Below are 15,527 nucleotides of genomic sequence, written 5' to 3' on the forward strand. Positions count from 1 at the left end.
ATGTAATGATACGTCACACCATCATACAGTGGATTGTTTAGTGTGAACGGCGGATTCGACGTATAGTTACATCACATTGCCGCATCACTGGCTCGCGTTGTCGGATGGAGTGTACCCAGCTTCAGATTTGAAATAGCTATTCAAACGGGTGGTCTTCTGTATACCGGCGGTCGGGCTCCCGGCGCTCAGTATACCGACGCCGGGAGCCCGACAGCCGGCATACCGACACTTATTTTCCCTCCTGGGGGTCCACGACCCCCATAGAGGGAGAATAAAATAGTGTGGCGTGCGTAGCGCGCCACCGTGCCCGTAGCGTGGCGAGCGCAGCGAGCCCGCAAGGGGCTCATTTGCGCTCGCCACACTGTCGGTAAGCCGGCGGTCGGGCTCCCGGCGCCGGTATGCTGGTCGCCGGGAGCCCGACCGCCGGCCAGCCGTAGTGAACCCATTCAAACAGCTATAAACATGCACCATCGTAGTCAAACTAAAAATAAATGACTATTTTATTACAACTAAGGGGTATATTCAATTAAAGTCGGATCCACTCCGACATGTATTTGTCGGAATGGATCCGACAACCCCTATTCAATCCCATCTTAATTCGACTTTTTCCAGTCGAATTTAGATGGGACGCAGTGGAGGAGAAGGGGGGAGACCAGCGGGGGGACAGCCAGCAGGCATACAGGGAGATCAGCGCTACAGTAGCGCTGCAGCAGGATTTCACTCAGCCGCCCGACCTCACAGCAGCTTCCATCCGGCTCCAGCAGCGTGCTGGAGCCGGGTGGAAGCTGCCGTGAGGTCGGGCAGATGAGTGACATCCAGCTGCAGCGCTACTGTAGCGCTGATCTCCCTGTATGCCCGCCGGCTGTCCCCCCGTCTCCCTGCGGCTTTCCCCCCCTCACCTCCTCTGGGTCCGCATCTCAGTCCGACATCATTTTGATGTCGGACTGAGATGGTCGAAAAGGGGGACAAAACCTGTCGGTTTTGGCCCCGTTTTCGACACAAGCACGTGGATCGGCAGCTATTCCGCCGATCCACGTGCTTTTCGACAAGTCGAATTTATCGACTTGTTGAAAAATTTTGGGAAATATTTAATAGGTCGAATCAGGATTCGACCTTAAAAAGTCAAAAACTGCCGTCTTTTCGACAGACGGCAGTTTTTGACTTCAATTGAATATACCCCTAAATCTAAAAGGAAATGAAAACTGTAGAAACTTCTAGTAGTACTTCATAGGTTGTACTGACAGCAAAAGCAAAATTCTTGTATATGCAACTAGGCACCTTTAATAGAGAACAGGTTGTTGATTCAGATTTGACACAGAATTGGCTTGATCCGACAAGAATTGTACAATAAATGTAATTGTCTTCTGTTTAATTCTGGACAGTGGATCTGTATTTCTGCATCGTTGTAATTACTTTGCAGAGTTTTTGGTTCACTGATTACCTGACGTTTCCTTTATTAGCCGTTAATGTTTTGTCATACACCAAGCCTCTCTCTGTGTCATCGCTAGGTAGTCAGTAAGTAACTGCATACAACCTATTCTTTGGCTTGTCCTTCTCATATATATATCTTCCAAGTAGCTGGACCTCCCATCACTGTGTATGTGTTCAGTATTACACTCAAACTACCATTGGTAAGAATAAATTGGACTATTTCAGAAAAGAAAGGCTTCAGAAAAAGCAAAAGAAATGTCTGATTTATTTGCAGAACTGGTGAGTAATCTACATAATCCATAACTATCATGTTAGGCCCTTATATTCAATTAGGGTTGTGATATTGTATAACAGATTGTTTTCTTTGACTATTCCAAATGATTTGTTGCATTTTGTGGTAAAGGCAAAATTTCTTTCATTCTGTGAGCTGAATGTATTAACCTTTACTCTGTAGCCTGTAAAAAGAAAAGCAGCGCTATAGTTGGAAATGATTGGATTTATAATATTTAAAAATGTATAACAATTTATTATATAATTAAGAACAATTTCATAGTAAAAATAAAGAATGATCACATCGTGTGCCAGAACTAATTAGGATATGAAGATATATATATATATATATATATATATATATATATATATATAGTGTATACACCTTTTTCGCTCTCTTATTATCTGTTCACAATCAGACCATTTGGTGTCTGTTCCTGTTAGATACCCCTAGTAGATCCACAAGTACTTATTTGAATAAACGCAGCACAGTTCGGCAGAGTTAGTATATTTACCGGTCACCGTTTGTTAGAGGTGGAGATGCTTCCATTAAGTATAGGCCATGCTTGGAATCTTTATCCTCATTGAATGCAGTGAGTGCTGTTGTTTTCTTCTTTGGTGTAGAAAGCACAAAGCTGGTTTGTAGATCCGGGGTTGGTTCAGACACTTGGAATCATGAGAGCTGAATGGTGGTTAGTGGGGGGTCCCGGATCTACAAACCAGCTTTGTGCTTTCTACACCAAAGAGGAATACAACAGCACTCACCGCATTCAATGAGGATAAAGATTCCAAGCATGGACTCTATTAAAAGGAAGCATCTCCACCTCTAACAAACGGTGACCGGTAAATATACTAACTCTGCCAAACTGTGCTGTGTTTATTCAAACAAGGACTTGTGGATCTACTAGGGGTATCTAACAGGAAGAGACACCAAATGGTCTGATAGTGAACGGACTAATAAGAGAGCGAAAAAGGTGTATACACACACACACACACACACACACACACACACACACACACATATATATAAATTTATATATATATATATATATATATATATATATACATACTCCTAATTAGTTCTGGCACATGATGTGATCATTTTTTATTTTTACTATGAAATTGTTCTTAATTATATAATAAATTGTTATACATTTTTAAATATTATCAATCCAATCATTTCCAACTATAGCGCTGCTTTTCTTTTTACGTTTTACAGTTCTACAGTACAGGAGTGACTCACCTGTGTTTTCCTAGTAGCTGCTTGTTGTAGCAACTACATATCAGGCGCCTGTTTCACCTTGTTAGGAGGTCTGTTTGCTTAATCTGTAGCCTGTTTAGTTTTGTTTACTGCTAATTTACAGAGCTGTAATGTATGGAAACTTTCCTTTTTCTAATTAGCACTGGTAAACATATTCCATACTCCATCTTGCACTTAATTTTTTTTAGATATCAAGAATGGATTCAATAAATGTATTTTTCAGGCTTCCCATGGTGTATTGATTCTCCATTACTTGTACCCTTTTCAGACAGAAACATCTGAAATTCCCAGCTTTTACCCGGCATTTCCGTGCCGGATCGCTTTGCCAGACACAGCCTGACCCTCCTTTCACACAGGGAAGCAAATTACCGGGTGAAGCAGTTCTTCCCGGTAATTTGTGGATCAACATGGGTATTTCCCCTGTGTGAAAGTGACAACCCGGGTCAAAATTCCTGGGTCTCCAACCCTGGTAAATTCCTGTGTCGAAGTCCTGGGAATTTCAACCCGACTTGACCCTTAAACACAGAAAACGACCCTGGTACAAACCTTTGTGGTAAAGGGGTATTATACTCCTGGATGCATTAAGCTGTGGAAATTTGCGTCATGCTTGTAGCTACAAACTTTCTCTCTTATACCCTTGTACCAGGTGCATTTCAGAGGCCTATTTCTGATGACCTTTGTGTTGGGCATAGGCGGTACATTTCAATATGGTTTCCAACTGTCTGTGCTGAATTCTCCATCTCCAGTAAGTGACATCTAAAATCCGATATCGGGACATATTTCCACTGTCCCCATTAGTACAGTGACAGTATTGTAAAATAATAAAATGAGGCTATTCTCTGAATATGCCCCATCAACACTGCAATCAGAAAAAAATAATTTCTCTTTACTTGTGCTGTCAGGCAACTCACTGAATACTGACCCAATATATTTTGGCTACTTCTGCTTTAGTTCATCAAACAGTTCATCAATGACACGTGGGTGAACAGATACCAGACTTCAATAACTGATGGAAAACTTACCTTGATATGGTCTTTGCTGGTTTCTATGTTCAGCATCGGGGGTCTAATAGGATCAATGGTGTCTGGTTACCTAATTGGGAGGTTTGGGAAGTAAGTGTAAGAGGGAATTTATATTGTTGAAATCTGAAAATTCTCCAATCGATAAACTCACAATCTCTGAATGTTATTGATTTTCAAATTCCTATTCCTAAATTCATGTTTACTGACTGTATACATTTTTTGATTCATTTTTGTGTTATGTCCTGGTTGAAAAGCAAAATACAACTTATGCAGAATTAAAGGTCACTGCTACCGAGTGCAGCAATATTGGCCCTCATTCCGAGTTGTTCGCTCGCAAGCTGCTTTTAGCAGCTTTGCACACGCTAAGCCGCCGCCTACTGGGAGTGAATCTTAGCATAGTAAAATTGCGAACGAAAGATTCTCAAAATTGCGATTACACACCTCTTAGCAGTTTCTGAGTAGCTTCAAACTTACTCGGCATCTGCGATCAGTTCAGTGCTTGTCGTTCCTGGTTTGACGTCACAAACACACCCAGCGTTCGCCCAGACACTCCTCCGTTTCTTCAGCCACTCCTGCGTTTTTCCCAGAAACGGTAGCGTTTTTTCGCACACACCCATAAAACGGCCTGTTTCCGCCCAGAAACACCCACTTCCTGTCAATCACATTACGATCACCAGAACGAAGAAAAAACCGTGAGTAAAATTCCTAACTGCATAGCAAATTTACTTGGCGCAGTCGCACTGCGGACATTGCGCATGCGCATTCGCGACTAATCGCTCCGTTGCGAAAAAAAATAACGAGCGAACAACTCGGAATGACCCCCATTGTTGTAACAGAGTAAAGTAAAAGTGCATGACTAAAATTTGTTTTTAATGTTTATCTTTCTATAAGTAGGCAGCAAAATAATTAATCATTAATTTAAAAATCACATTTCAATAGGAGATGCTATTTGTAGAATTCCTGAATGGAAATCTAGGATGTTATTGTAGGTTAATGGGCTGGACCTCCTGTGATCTTGGAATCTTTTACAGATGTCTCTTGAGGCTCCTTTACTGAAGCTACTCAAGTTGATTCAGCGAATTGCTAAATTTTGTATACACCACTGCCAAAATTCCATGGGCTATATTAAGATGGGTAGTTAAATACAAAAAGTTGCGCAATCTCTCTGGCTTCTTGTGCTGTGTGGACAGGAAAGGATTCAAAGGACTTGGGAAGGACTTTCACAGTAATCACAGTCAGCTTGCCTTGAGCAACATGAATGACTATCAAAGGAAACAAAGCTGTTCTAAAATGACAGTAGACCTTGGCCTGCCATAATATCCCTTTAATCAGGGACACCTATGAATTATACAGGTTCTGTGGCTGGCCAAATTCAAGCCTGCATTTCAGCTGGTTTTAATCAGCCACAAAACCTGTGTAAATCATATGTATACAGATTAAAGGGGCGTTACAGCAAGCCTAACAGCAAGTATAACTCACCCACATCTGTGGATTTAATGTGGATTTAGCTCCATGGGGGTCATTCCGAGTTGATCGCTCGCTAGCAGTTTTTAGCAGCCGTGCAAACGCATTGTTGCCTCCCACTGGGGAGTGTATTTTCTCTTTGCAGATGTGCGAATGCTTGTGCAGCAGAGTGCCTGCAAAATCTTTTTGTGCAAAACAAGACCAGTCCTGCGTTGATTCTAACGACGGAGGGACGGCTTTTGACGTCACACACCCACCCAGCGAATGCCCAGCCACACCTGCATTTTTTCTGCCACGCCTGCGTTTTTCCAAACACTCCCTGAAAACGGTCAGTTGCCACCCAGAAACGCCCACTTCATGTCAATCTTCCTGCGTTCGGCCGTGCGACAGGAATGTTCGTTAGACTCTCTGTGCAAACCCACAATGCTCTTTGTACCTGTACGATGCGCCTGCGCATTGCAGGGCATACGCGTGCGCAGAAATGCCGATTTTTTTTTTGCCTGAACGCTGCGCTGGGAACAATGGCAGCTAGCGATCAACTCGGAATGACCCCCTATGTCTATTAAAAAGTTGTAAGCATTATTCTATTAAAAAATCACTTTGCCACCTCTTCCCTATCATCAATGTATTGTTGGCTCAGTGAGTAAATGGCTATTGTATCTATTACAGGAAGAAGTGTCAGTTATGTATCTCAATACTGCCAATGGTCAACACTCTGCTCATGAGTCTCAGCCAGACAGCTGGAAATGTTGAAATGGTTATGGTTGGTCGTTTCCTTTGTGGTTTTTATTCAGGTTTGTGAAAAGTCAAATGCTGCAAGTTGAGATGCTTATTTCAAGACTTGTTCACTTCACAATAATATATATATATCAGTGACGTGTGGTGGGGCGAGGCAGATGAGGTAGAGCCTTTCCTGTCATACTAACATTTGTGCCAGAGTTTTGACTGTATAAAGTATGTGAAAAATAGAAATAATTTATTTAAAATATCTTTTTTGTATTATTCTAATCATTTTTATAGCCAAAACTCTGGAGTAAAAGGTGTATGGCAGGTAACATAGTAACATAGTATCTGAGGTTGAAAAAGACAATTGTCCATCGAGTTCAACCTATTTGTGGTCTCCTATGCATGATGATTTGACTAAAATTGCCTCCCCTGCTTATCTTTTCCACACATCTCCGACCAAAACTCATCAAATTTCCAGGAGTTTATACTGCTGCACCTGTGTATAATGCCCAGAAGTACCCTTTGACTCCTATATTGTGTAAATCTAGCTCTGGCCTCTGCCTCCTGAGCCATTTAACTCACTGCATGTCCCTGATATGCACACACATATATATATATACACACATATATATATATATATAGATATATATAGATATATATATATATATATAGAGAGAGAGAGAGAGAGAGAGAGAGAGAGAGAGAGACATACACACTAGTTACCAGCCCATCAAAATAATTGAACAACATAATGTAATGACAACCAGCGGCTGGGCACCATATAGTGGCCGTGCGCAAAACACTTCCCCCATAGAGGTGAGGAGCAGGGTTAGCCTTTTATTATATATGTATATATATATATATATATATATTTGTTTATTTTCTATAAAAACCAGTACAATGTTTTAAAAAAACTTTCAGAACAAAGGCAGCAGTAATCTGACAGATGACAGAGATAATAAATATCACATTTACAACAATGACATTGAGATTACAGAATTAGTTTTCAGGTAAGTGACAATCTCCTGGCTTTGTAGGTACTGTGTACCAAAATCCTATGCGTTTCGTCCAATTGGACTTCCTCAGGAGTAGATGAAGCAAACAGTGTAAGGCTATATGATTCTCACATCATGTTAAAAATAACAAATCCCATTTGATGTGGGGTAATTGAGTAGATATCAAAATAAACCAATTAATTGGAACTAATGAGATGCTTCATCTAAATGATGGTTACAATTCTCTAGAATTGAGTGAGAATAAAAAATGATCCATTGAGGGTTAATTCACTCAGGAAATGTGATTAGAGAATATATCTCAGCAGCCTCAATTTTCCATATCTAAAAACCATAAATAAAATTATCGACCAGTGTAAGACATGGATCTCCTTCAGCTGCCTAAGCTTTAAACAATCGAAATTTCATCTCTTGGGAGTGTCATGGGACTGTCGTGGACATGTAGCGTGTTCATGTTATAATGGGGCGTGCATGCAGTGAAGTGAAGCCTGTTATTGACAGATCTCTTCACCCAACATTGGCCCTCATTCCGAGTTGATCGCTCGCTAGCTGCTTTTAGCAGCAGTGCAAACGCTAAGCCGCCGCCCTCTGGGAGTGTTTCTTAGCTTAGCAGAAGTGCGACCGAAAGATTAGCAGAACAGTGCTGAAATGTTTTCATGCAGTTTGAGTGGCTGCAGACCTACTCCTTCCTTGCGATCACTTCAGTCTGTTGAGTTCCTGCTTCGACGTCACAAACACGCCCTGCGTTCGGCCAGCCACTCCCCCGTTTCCCCAGGCACGCCTGCATTTTATCCTGACACGCCTGCGTTAGCAAACTCCCGGAAAACGGTCAGTTACCACCCAGAAACGCCTCTTTCCTGTCAATCACTCACCGATCAACAGAGCGACGGAAAAGAGTCGCTAGACCTTGTGTAAAACTACATACTTTTGTGTGAAAGTACGTCGTGCGTGCGCACTGCGGCCCGTACGCATGTGCAGTTTTGCCATTTTATACCTGACCGCTGCGCTGCGAAAATTGGCAGCGAGCGATCAACTCGGAATGAGGGCCATTGTGTACTACTACTACTGATGACGGTCGCAGTGATGGACATAAAAACATTGGGCAGTTTTGCTCCCTGCTTGAAGTCGTATGTTCGCATTAGCATAAGGTGGTCAATCTGGCTTTTGCGACTTCCTGCACTTACAGCAAATTTGCATCTGACTCCAAATCAAGCCCAGGATTTGTGCCAGATGCACTCTTCAATCCAGCATGACCCTGGACTCCTGCTTAGATCAGGCGGTGTTTCACATGTTTTATTTGAATTGCACAAACCTCTTGATCCTCTACCCATGGAAGGATCTCCCAGCTAATACACATGACACCAGTGGCATTACCCTACCGCCAACAAATATGAGTTCCAGATAGGCAAGCGAGACGCACCCCTAGTTCTATTTTACTAACCGCTGTTACCAAGACTACTGGACATTGTGTTGGTTTATATCCAACACGAATATTGGACAATTATTTGGTCTCTTTTGTACTTTATCATGCACCGGACAGTGATCGTAACATTGCCAACTGCATTGGTACTGTCTGTACAAATTACTTTATAATTATTCTCTGCATGTACCACATTTCTTTGTGTATGTGTGATCAACTGTATACTGAACAGCACTGTGACTGAAGAGTTCGGTAAACACACTTCATTGTTAGTCCATCACCATCTATCATTTAGCGATAGCAACCGAGCGCTGCACTCTTATCAATATTCCATAGCTATTGAGGACGGATATCCTCACATGTCAATTGCACTAACCCTGTCACTCTCACATAGACTGTATGCAGGGATCAATTGTCTTTTCATCCTCTATGACCAGGGGACAGTTGATTTGAAACCTGGGCCTGGGCTGCATAAATTACCGTGTGCCACTGCCCCGCACTATATGGCCACATAATCCTTTAAGCCTGAGATCTATAGTGTTAGGGATTACACAGGCAAATATTTTGCACATATATCTCCTTTACCAGTCATGAGTCCTAGTGGCAGGACCTAAATATTGCCTTCTGTAGGCTCTCAGGACTATCTAATGCCCAGGGAGTCAGTAATTGTACTCATTATATGCTGAATGCACTACAAATTAGGCTGAAAGTGTAAACGAATAGGATAACAGTGGAAAAATATCACAGCAAAAACAGCGCACAGCACTCACACACAAACAACACAGGGAAAACAGACCAAAGCAGACCAAAATCAGCAATTAGTATATACAGTAACGACTCATCAAAGCCACCAAATTACTACCAAATATATTTCTCTCCAAACTCCTTCACCAATCCCTTTCACAAATCTCTCAAAGTAAAATCTGCATAAACAAGGTTTATATAGTGCTAATGAGGCCAAACCGACACAACTTGAAACACTCAATGCTTACAATGTATTGTCAGACTGGCAAGTTTGGCATGGGTCTCAGCTCACAGCCAATCGATGAGCCACTGTTAAGTTACGTCTATTGTTTTCCAATCACCGCCCAGTTACAACTAGAGATGAGCGGGTTCGGTTTCTTTGAATCCGAACCCGCACGAACTTCACTTTTTTTTCCACGGGTCCGAGCGACTCGGATCTTCCCGCCTTGCTCGGTTAACCCGAGCGCGCCCGAACGTCATCATGACGCTGTCGGATACTCGCGAGGCTCGGATTCTATCGCGAGACTCGGATTCTATATAAGGAGCCGCGCGTCGCCGCCATTTTCACTCGTGCATTGAGATTGATAGGGAGAGGACGTGTCTGGCGTCCTCTCCATTAGAATAGAGATAGATAGATTAGATAGAGAGAGATTGTGCAGAGTCGCAGACAGAGTTAGTTTACCACAGTCAGTGACCAGTGCAGTTGCTAGTTAACTTTTATTTAATATAATATATCCGTTCACTTCTCTCTGCTATATCCGTTCTCTGCCTGAAAAAAAAAACGATACACAGCACAGTCAGTCACACAGTGTGACTCAGTCTGTGTGCACTCAGCTCAGCCCAGTGTGCTGCACAGTCATCAATGTATAAATTAAAAGCTTATAATTAATTGTGGGGGAGACTGGGGAGCACTGCAGGTTGTTAGCAGGAGCCAGGAGTACAATTATATTAATTAACAGTGCACACTTTTGCTGCAGGAGTGGTGACCAGTGCCTGACCACCAGTATAGTATTGTTGTATACTACTAATATCTCTTTAAATATCAACCAGTCTATATTAGCAGCAGACACAGTACAGTGCGGTAGTTCACGGCTGTGGCTACCTCTGTGTCGGCACACGGCAGGCAGTCCGTCCGACCAGAATTGTATTATTTATTATTATATACCTACCACCTAACCGTGGTTTTTTTTTCATTCTTTATACCGTCATAGTGTCATCCTAATTGTTACGAGTATACTACTATCTCTTTATCAACCAGTGTACAGTGCGGTAGTTCACGGCTGTGGCTACCTCTGTGTCGGCACACGGCAGGCAGTCCGTCCGACCAGAATTGTATTATTTATTATTATATACCTACCACCTAACCGTGGTTTTTTTTTCATTCTTTATACCGTCATAGTGTCATCCTAATTGTTACGAGTATACTACTATCTCTTTATCAACCAGTGTACAGTGCGGTAGTTCACGGCTGTGGCTACCTCTGTGTCGGCACACGGCAGGCAGTCCGTCCGACCAGAATTGTATTATTTATTATTATATACCTACCACCTAACCGTGGTTTTTTTTTCATTCTTTATACCGTCATAGTGTCATCCTAATTGTTACGAGTATACTACTATCTCTTTATCAACCAGTGTACAGTGCGGTAGTTCACGGCTGTGGCTACCTCTGTGTCGGCACACGGCAGGCAGTCCGTCCGACCAGAATTGTATTATTTATTATTATATACCTACCACCTAACCGTGGTTTTTTTTTCATTCTTTATACCGTCATAGTGTCATCCTAATTGTTACGAGTATACTACTATCTCTTTATCAACCAGTGTACAGTGCGGTAGTTCACGGCTGTGGCTACCTCTGTGTCGGCAGTCGGCAGGCAGTCCGTCCATCCATAATTGTATTATTATTATAATATATACCACCTAACTGTGGTTTTTTTTGCATTCTTTATACCGTCGTCATAGTGTCATACTAGTTGTTACGAGTATACTACTATCTCTTTATCAACCAGTGTACAGTGCGGTAGTTCACGGCTGTGGCTACCTCTGTGTCGGCAGTCGGCAGGCAGTCCGTCCATCCATAATTGTATTATTATTATAATATATACCACCTAACCGTGGTTTTTTTTTCATTCTTTATACCGTCATAGTCAGTCATACTAGTTGTTACGAGTATACTACTATCTCTTTATCAACCAGTGTACAGTGCGGTAGTTCACGGCTGTGGCTACCTCTGTGTCGGCACTCGGCAGCCCGTCCATAATTGTATATACCAGTGACCTAACCGTGGTTTTTTTTTCTTTCTTTATACATACATACTAGTTACGAGTATACTATCTCTTTATCAACCAGTCTATATATTAGCAGCAGACACAGTACAGTGCGGTAGTTCACGGCTGTGGCTACCTCTGTGTCGGCACTCGGCAGCCCGTCCATAATTGTATATACCACCTAACCGTGGTTTTTTTTTCTTTCTTTATACATACATACTAGTTACGAGTATACTATCTCTTTATCAACCAGTCTATATATTAGCAGCAGACACAGTACAGTGCGGTAGTTCACGGCTGTGGCTACCTCTGTGTCTGCACTCGGCAGCCCGTCCATAATTGTATATACCACCTAACCGTGGTTTTTTTTTCTTTCTTTATACATACATACTAGTTACGAGTATACTATCTCTTTATCAACCAGTCTATATATTAGCAGCAGACACAGTACAGTGCGGTAGTTCAAGGCTGTGGCTACCTCTGTGTCGGCACTCGGCAGCCCGTCCATAATTGTATACTAGTATCCAATCCATCCATCTCCATTGTTTACCTGAGGTGCCTTTTAGTTGTGCCTATTAAAATATGGAGAACAAAAATGCCACTCCTAGATGGGCCCGGTGTTTGTGTCGGCCACTAGGGTCGCTAATCTTACTCACACAGCTACCTCATTGCGCCTCTTTTTTTCTTTGCGTCATGTGCTGTTTGGGGAGGGTTTTTTGGAAGGGACATCCTGCGTGACACTGCAGTGCCACTCCTAGATGGGCCCGGTGTTTGTGTCGGCCACTAGGGTCGCTTATCTTACTCACACAGCGACCTCGGTGCAAATTTTAGGACTAAAAATAATATTGTGAGGTGTGAGGTATTCAGAATAGACTGAAAATGAGTGTAAATTATGGTTTTTGAGGTTAATAATACTTTGGGATCAAAATGACCCCCAAATTCTATGATTTAAGCTGTTTTTTAGTGTTTTTGGAAAAAAACACCCGAATCCAAAACACACCCGAATCCGACAAAAATAATTCGGTGAGGTTTTGCCAAAACGCGTTCGAACCCAAAACACGGCCGCGGAACCGAACCCAAAACCAAAACACAAAACCCGAAAAATTTCAGGCGCTCATCTCTAGTTACAACGCACCAGAAATGCACAGCCTATTACATTGCCTCCATCAGTGTAACTGTGGACTCATTTATATAACATGTCACAAAGTGACAAGTTTTCCCTGTTAACAAATAACATCATTGGAAACCTGTGATGCACAATAAATGTTATAATTGTAATATCATTCTACCACATCAGTGTTTTCTCTAGAACTAATATTAAAAGGAAATAGCTTTATATGTATTTATAAGTGTATCTAGAAAACAGCAGCAAGAAGTAAGTACAATAATATGTTTGTCTCCTGTATGTTCCTCTCAGGTTTTGGAGTTAATATTCATGCCCAGTATCTTGGAGAAAGTGCACCCCGAAAACTGCGTGGCATCATCAATGTCACTGGGCCCATATCTGTTAGCCTGGGAAAACTGTGTGGTCAGATTGTGGGACTCAGGTAAAACACCATTAGGGCGATGGGTGTAACTGATATTATACCTAGTAGTAATACATGTGTTTGGGAGCCATTTTAGGTGTCACGTGATAACACAGTATACTTCATTTATACTGTACTTGTTTTATTGGAACTGTGCACATGTCTTTTTCAGAGAGATATTTGGATCAGAAGCCCTGTGGCCTCACATTCAGCTCTTGAGTGGAATTTTAGCTTTGGTACAGCTGGGTACCCTGCCCTTCTTCCCAGAATCCCCCACATACCTACTGTTGGAAAAGGGTGACAAAGAGGCTTGTCTAAAAGGTAAGATATATTGGGCAGGATGTGTTTGTGCAGGTGTTATTATTTCATACCTTAATAATATAATTCTAGACCCTGTCATGCGCGAAGGAATGCATGGGAAAAAAGGTGGCATGGTCTTTTTTTAGGGGGTGTGGCTTCATGGGAAATGCCTTGACCTTGAGCAACGCCCCTGTTTTTCAAATTGCGGCTTGTGGGTGGGATGGAGAGACAGTGTCTGAAAAAAGTAAATAGGGACAGTTGGGAGGTATGGTTATTTGCAGAGTACACGCCAGCAGATGATTCAAACTATGAACAGACTAGTTCCTTAACCAGTGGCGACAGTTTATTGAAATATAGCAGGGGCAGCCATACTCGCTATACTGTACATACCTGTATTGGTGATGGACGAAGCTTGTAGCGTAGTAAGGTTTCATGCAGCTCAACAGCCAGTGCAAGGATGCTGGAACAGCTTCATATGCAGGTCCAGGGCCGGATTAAAGGAGGAGCGGCAGGTGAATCGGACGCTGGTGGCACTATTAAAATCAGAGTACAGCATATAGCTGTGACTCCATTCTCCCCCACCTATGTGGCAGCAGGCAGCAGTGAGGAGGGGGGACGGTGTCCCACGGTTGCCCAGCAACGGCTCCACTCTGCATTCTGGTATGCCTTGAGTCTCCACGCTGCACCTCTTTTCCCAGTGCAGCCCTCTCTCAGCAGCCGCGCAACACGGAACCATGGCGGCCGCCATGACAGCCCGGGGTGCCAGTGCAGACTGAGGATAATCGGGCACCTGCAGCTTGCCTTTTGTTCCAGCAAATGCAAGGCCCCAGCAGCTCCCTCATTCCCTAAACAACAGTAGGTGTGGCAGGTGAGCAGGTGGGTGGGCTTGTGTCCCTCACCTCTGCACTGATACTTGGCGGCAGCCAGCACATATATACAGTATATGTATCTATCTGTCTATCTATCTATACTGTATCTGTATATATGTGTGTGTGTGTGTGTGTGTGTGTGTATGTATATATATATATATATATATATATATACTGTAATTGATAGAGGCCCCACAAGTTTGTTGCCCAGGGGCCCCAACGGACCTTAATCCGGCCCTGTGCAGGTCTCTCTGGAGCTTTGCATGGAGAATTGTTTCTCCCTCATTATCACAATACAGTCTCACTGCGCAATGTAAGGAACTACACGATGCAGGCGGTGCCTCGCGGCTCAGTCCTGTTTTTCTCTTTCATCCACTAGGGGACACTGGAGTCCTATACAGTAGGGGTGTGAAGCCTTGAACCGGAGGTGTGGCACAATCTAAAATTAGCATTGTCTGCACAGCCGGCTCCTCCCCCTTCACATCCCTCCTCCCTCAGTTTGAAAAATTGTGCTGGAGGTACAGCACGTGGAGCACTGAGCTCCTGACTAAAATCTACAGAGTGTGCTGCGTCCACCTAATAAAAGGGAGACAAAGACACATATATATTGGAGAGACAAAGATCCCTATTGAAGGGACCTGCATCTCTCCACAGGAGATCCTCCAAGTCCTCCTAACAGTGAGTACTGGTTGAAGGAAAGAAGTAGCTTAGGCAGGGTCCTTCATGTAATATTCTTTTTTTCTTGGATGTCTTTCCTTATTTCATATCATAAACTATCACTGCTGCCTCCTGTAATAGACCCCCTCTTGCAGCTACAGCGGCGGGCGCAGAGTGCGGCGCGGGACTCAGCCCTTCCTCCACTGTGAGCAGGGAGCGACGGCAGAGAGGCGCGCTACACAGCGACGAATCGGTCAGCCGAAGCGGAGCACAGACGCCGCTACGGGACTGTCCAGGCGCGCGCCGGCCAGCGGGTCCAGAGCGCGCCAAATAGTAGCGGGGAAGTCTACTCACCGAGCGCCGATAGCAGACTCGGCGCGCGCCAGCCAGCGGGCAGCGGGAGGGGGCCAAAACAATCAAGGCAGCAAGTGCTTCCAAGCTATAATGAAATAGAAAATATATATGGGGCAGACCATATAGTATTACAGGACATTTAGTGGGGGCCATATTTAATGATTATGGCGCCAGAATGTGATAATGGATGGGTCCTCCCCCT

The 15,527-nt window shown here is 43.3% G+C and overlaps 1 protein-coding gene across 1 annotated transcript in view; it reads left to right on the plus strand.

Annotated features, from left to right (window-relative positions):
- Positions 1-1,686: 1,686 nt before the first annotated feature.
- Positions 1,687-15,527, plus strand: part of LOC134884335 (solute carrier family 2, facilitated glucose transporter member 11-like) — a 61,312-nt gene continuing 47,471 nt past the window's right edge. The window contains exons 1-6 of the mRNA XM_063912982.1: positions 1,687-1,710; positions 3,609-3,707; positions 3,914-4,074; positions 6,118-6,242; positions 13,037-13,166; positions 13,318-13,466. Of these exons, the coding sequence (XP_063769052.1) occupies positions 1,687-1,710; positions 3,609-3,707; positions 3,914-4,074; positions 6,118-6,242; positions 13,037-13,166; positions 13,318-13,466 (688 nt within the window). The remainder of the gene's footprint in view (positions 1,711-3,608; positions 3,708-3,913; positions 4,075-6,117; positions 6,243-13,036; positions 13,167-13,317; positions 13,467-15,527) is intronic.

This window comes from Pseudophryne corroboree, chromosome 1 (assembly GCF_028390025.1).
Source record: "Pseudophryne corroboree isolate aPseCor3 chromosome 1, aPseCor3.hap2, whole genome shotgun sequence".
NCBI lineage: Eukaryota > Metazoa > Chordata > Amphibia > Anura > Myobatrachidae > Pseudophryne > Pseudophryne corroboree.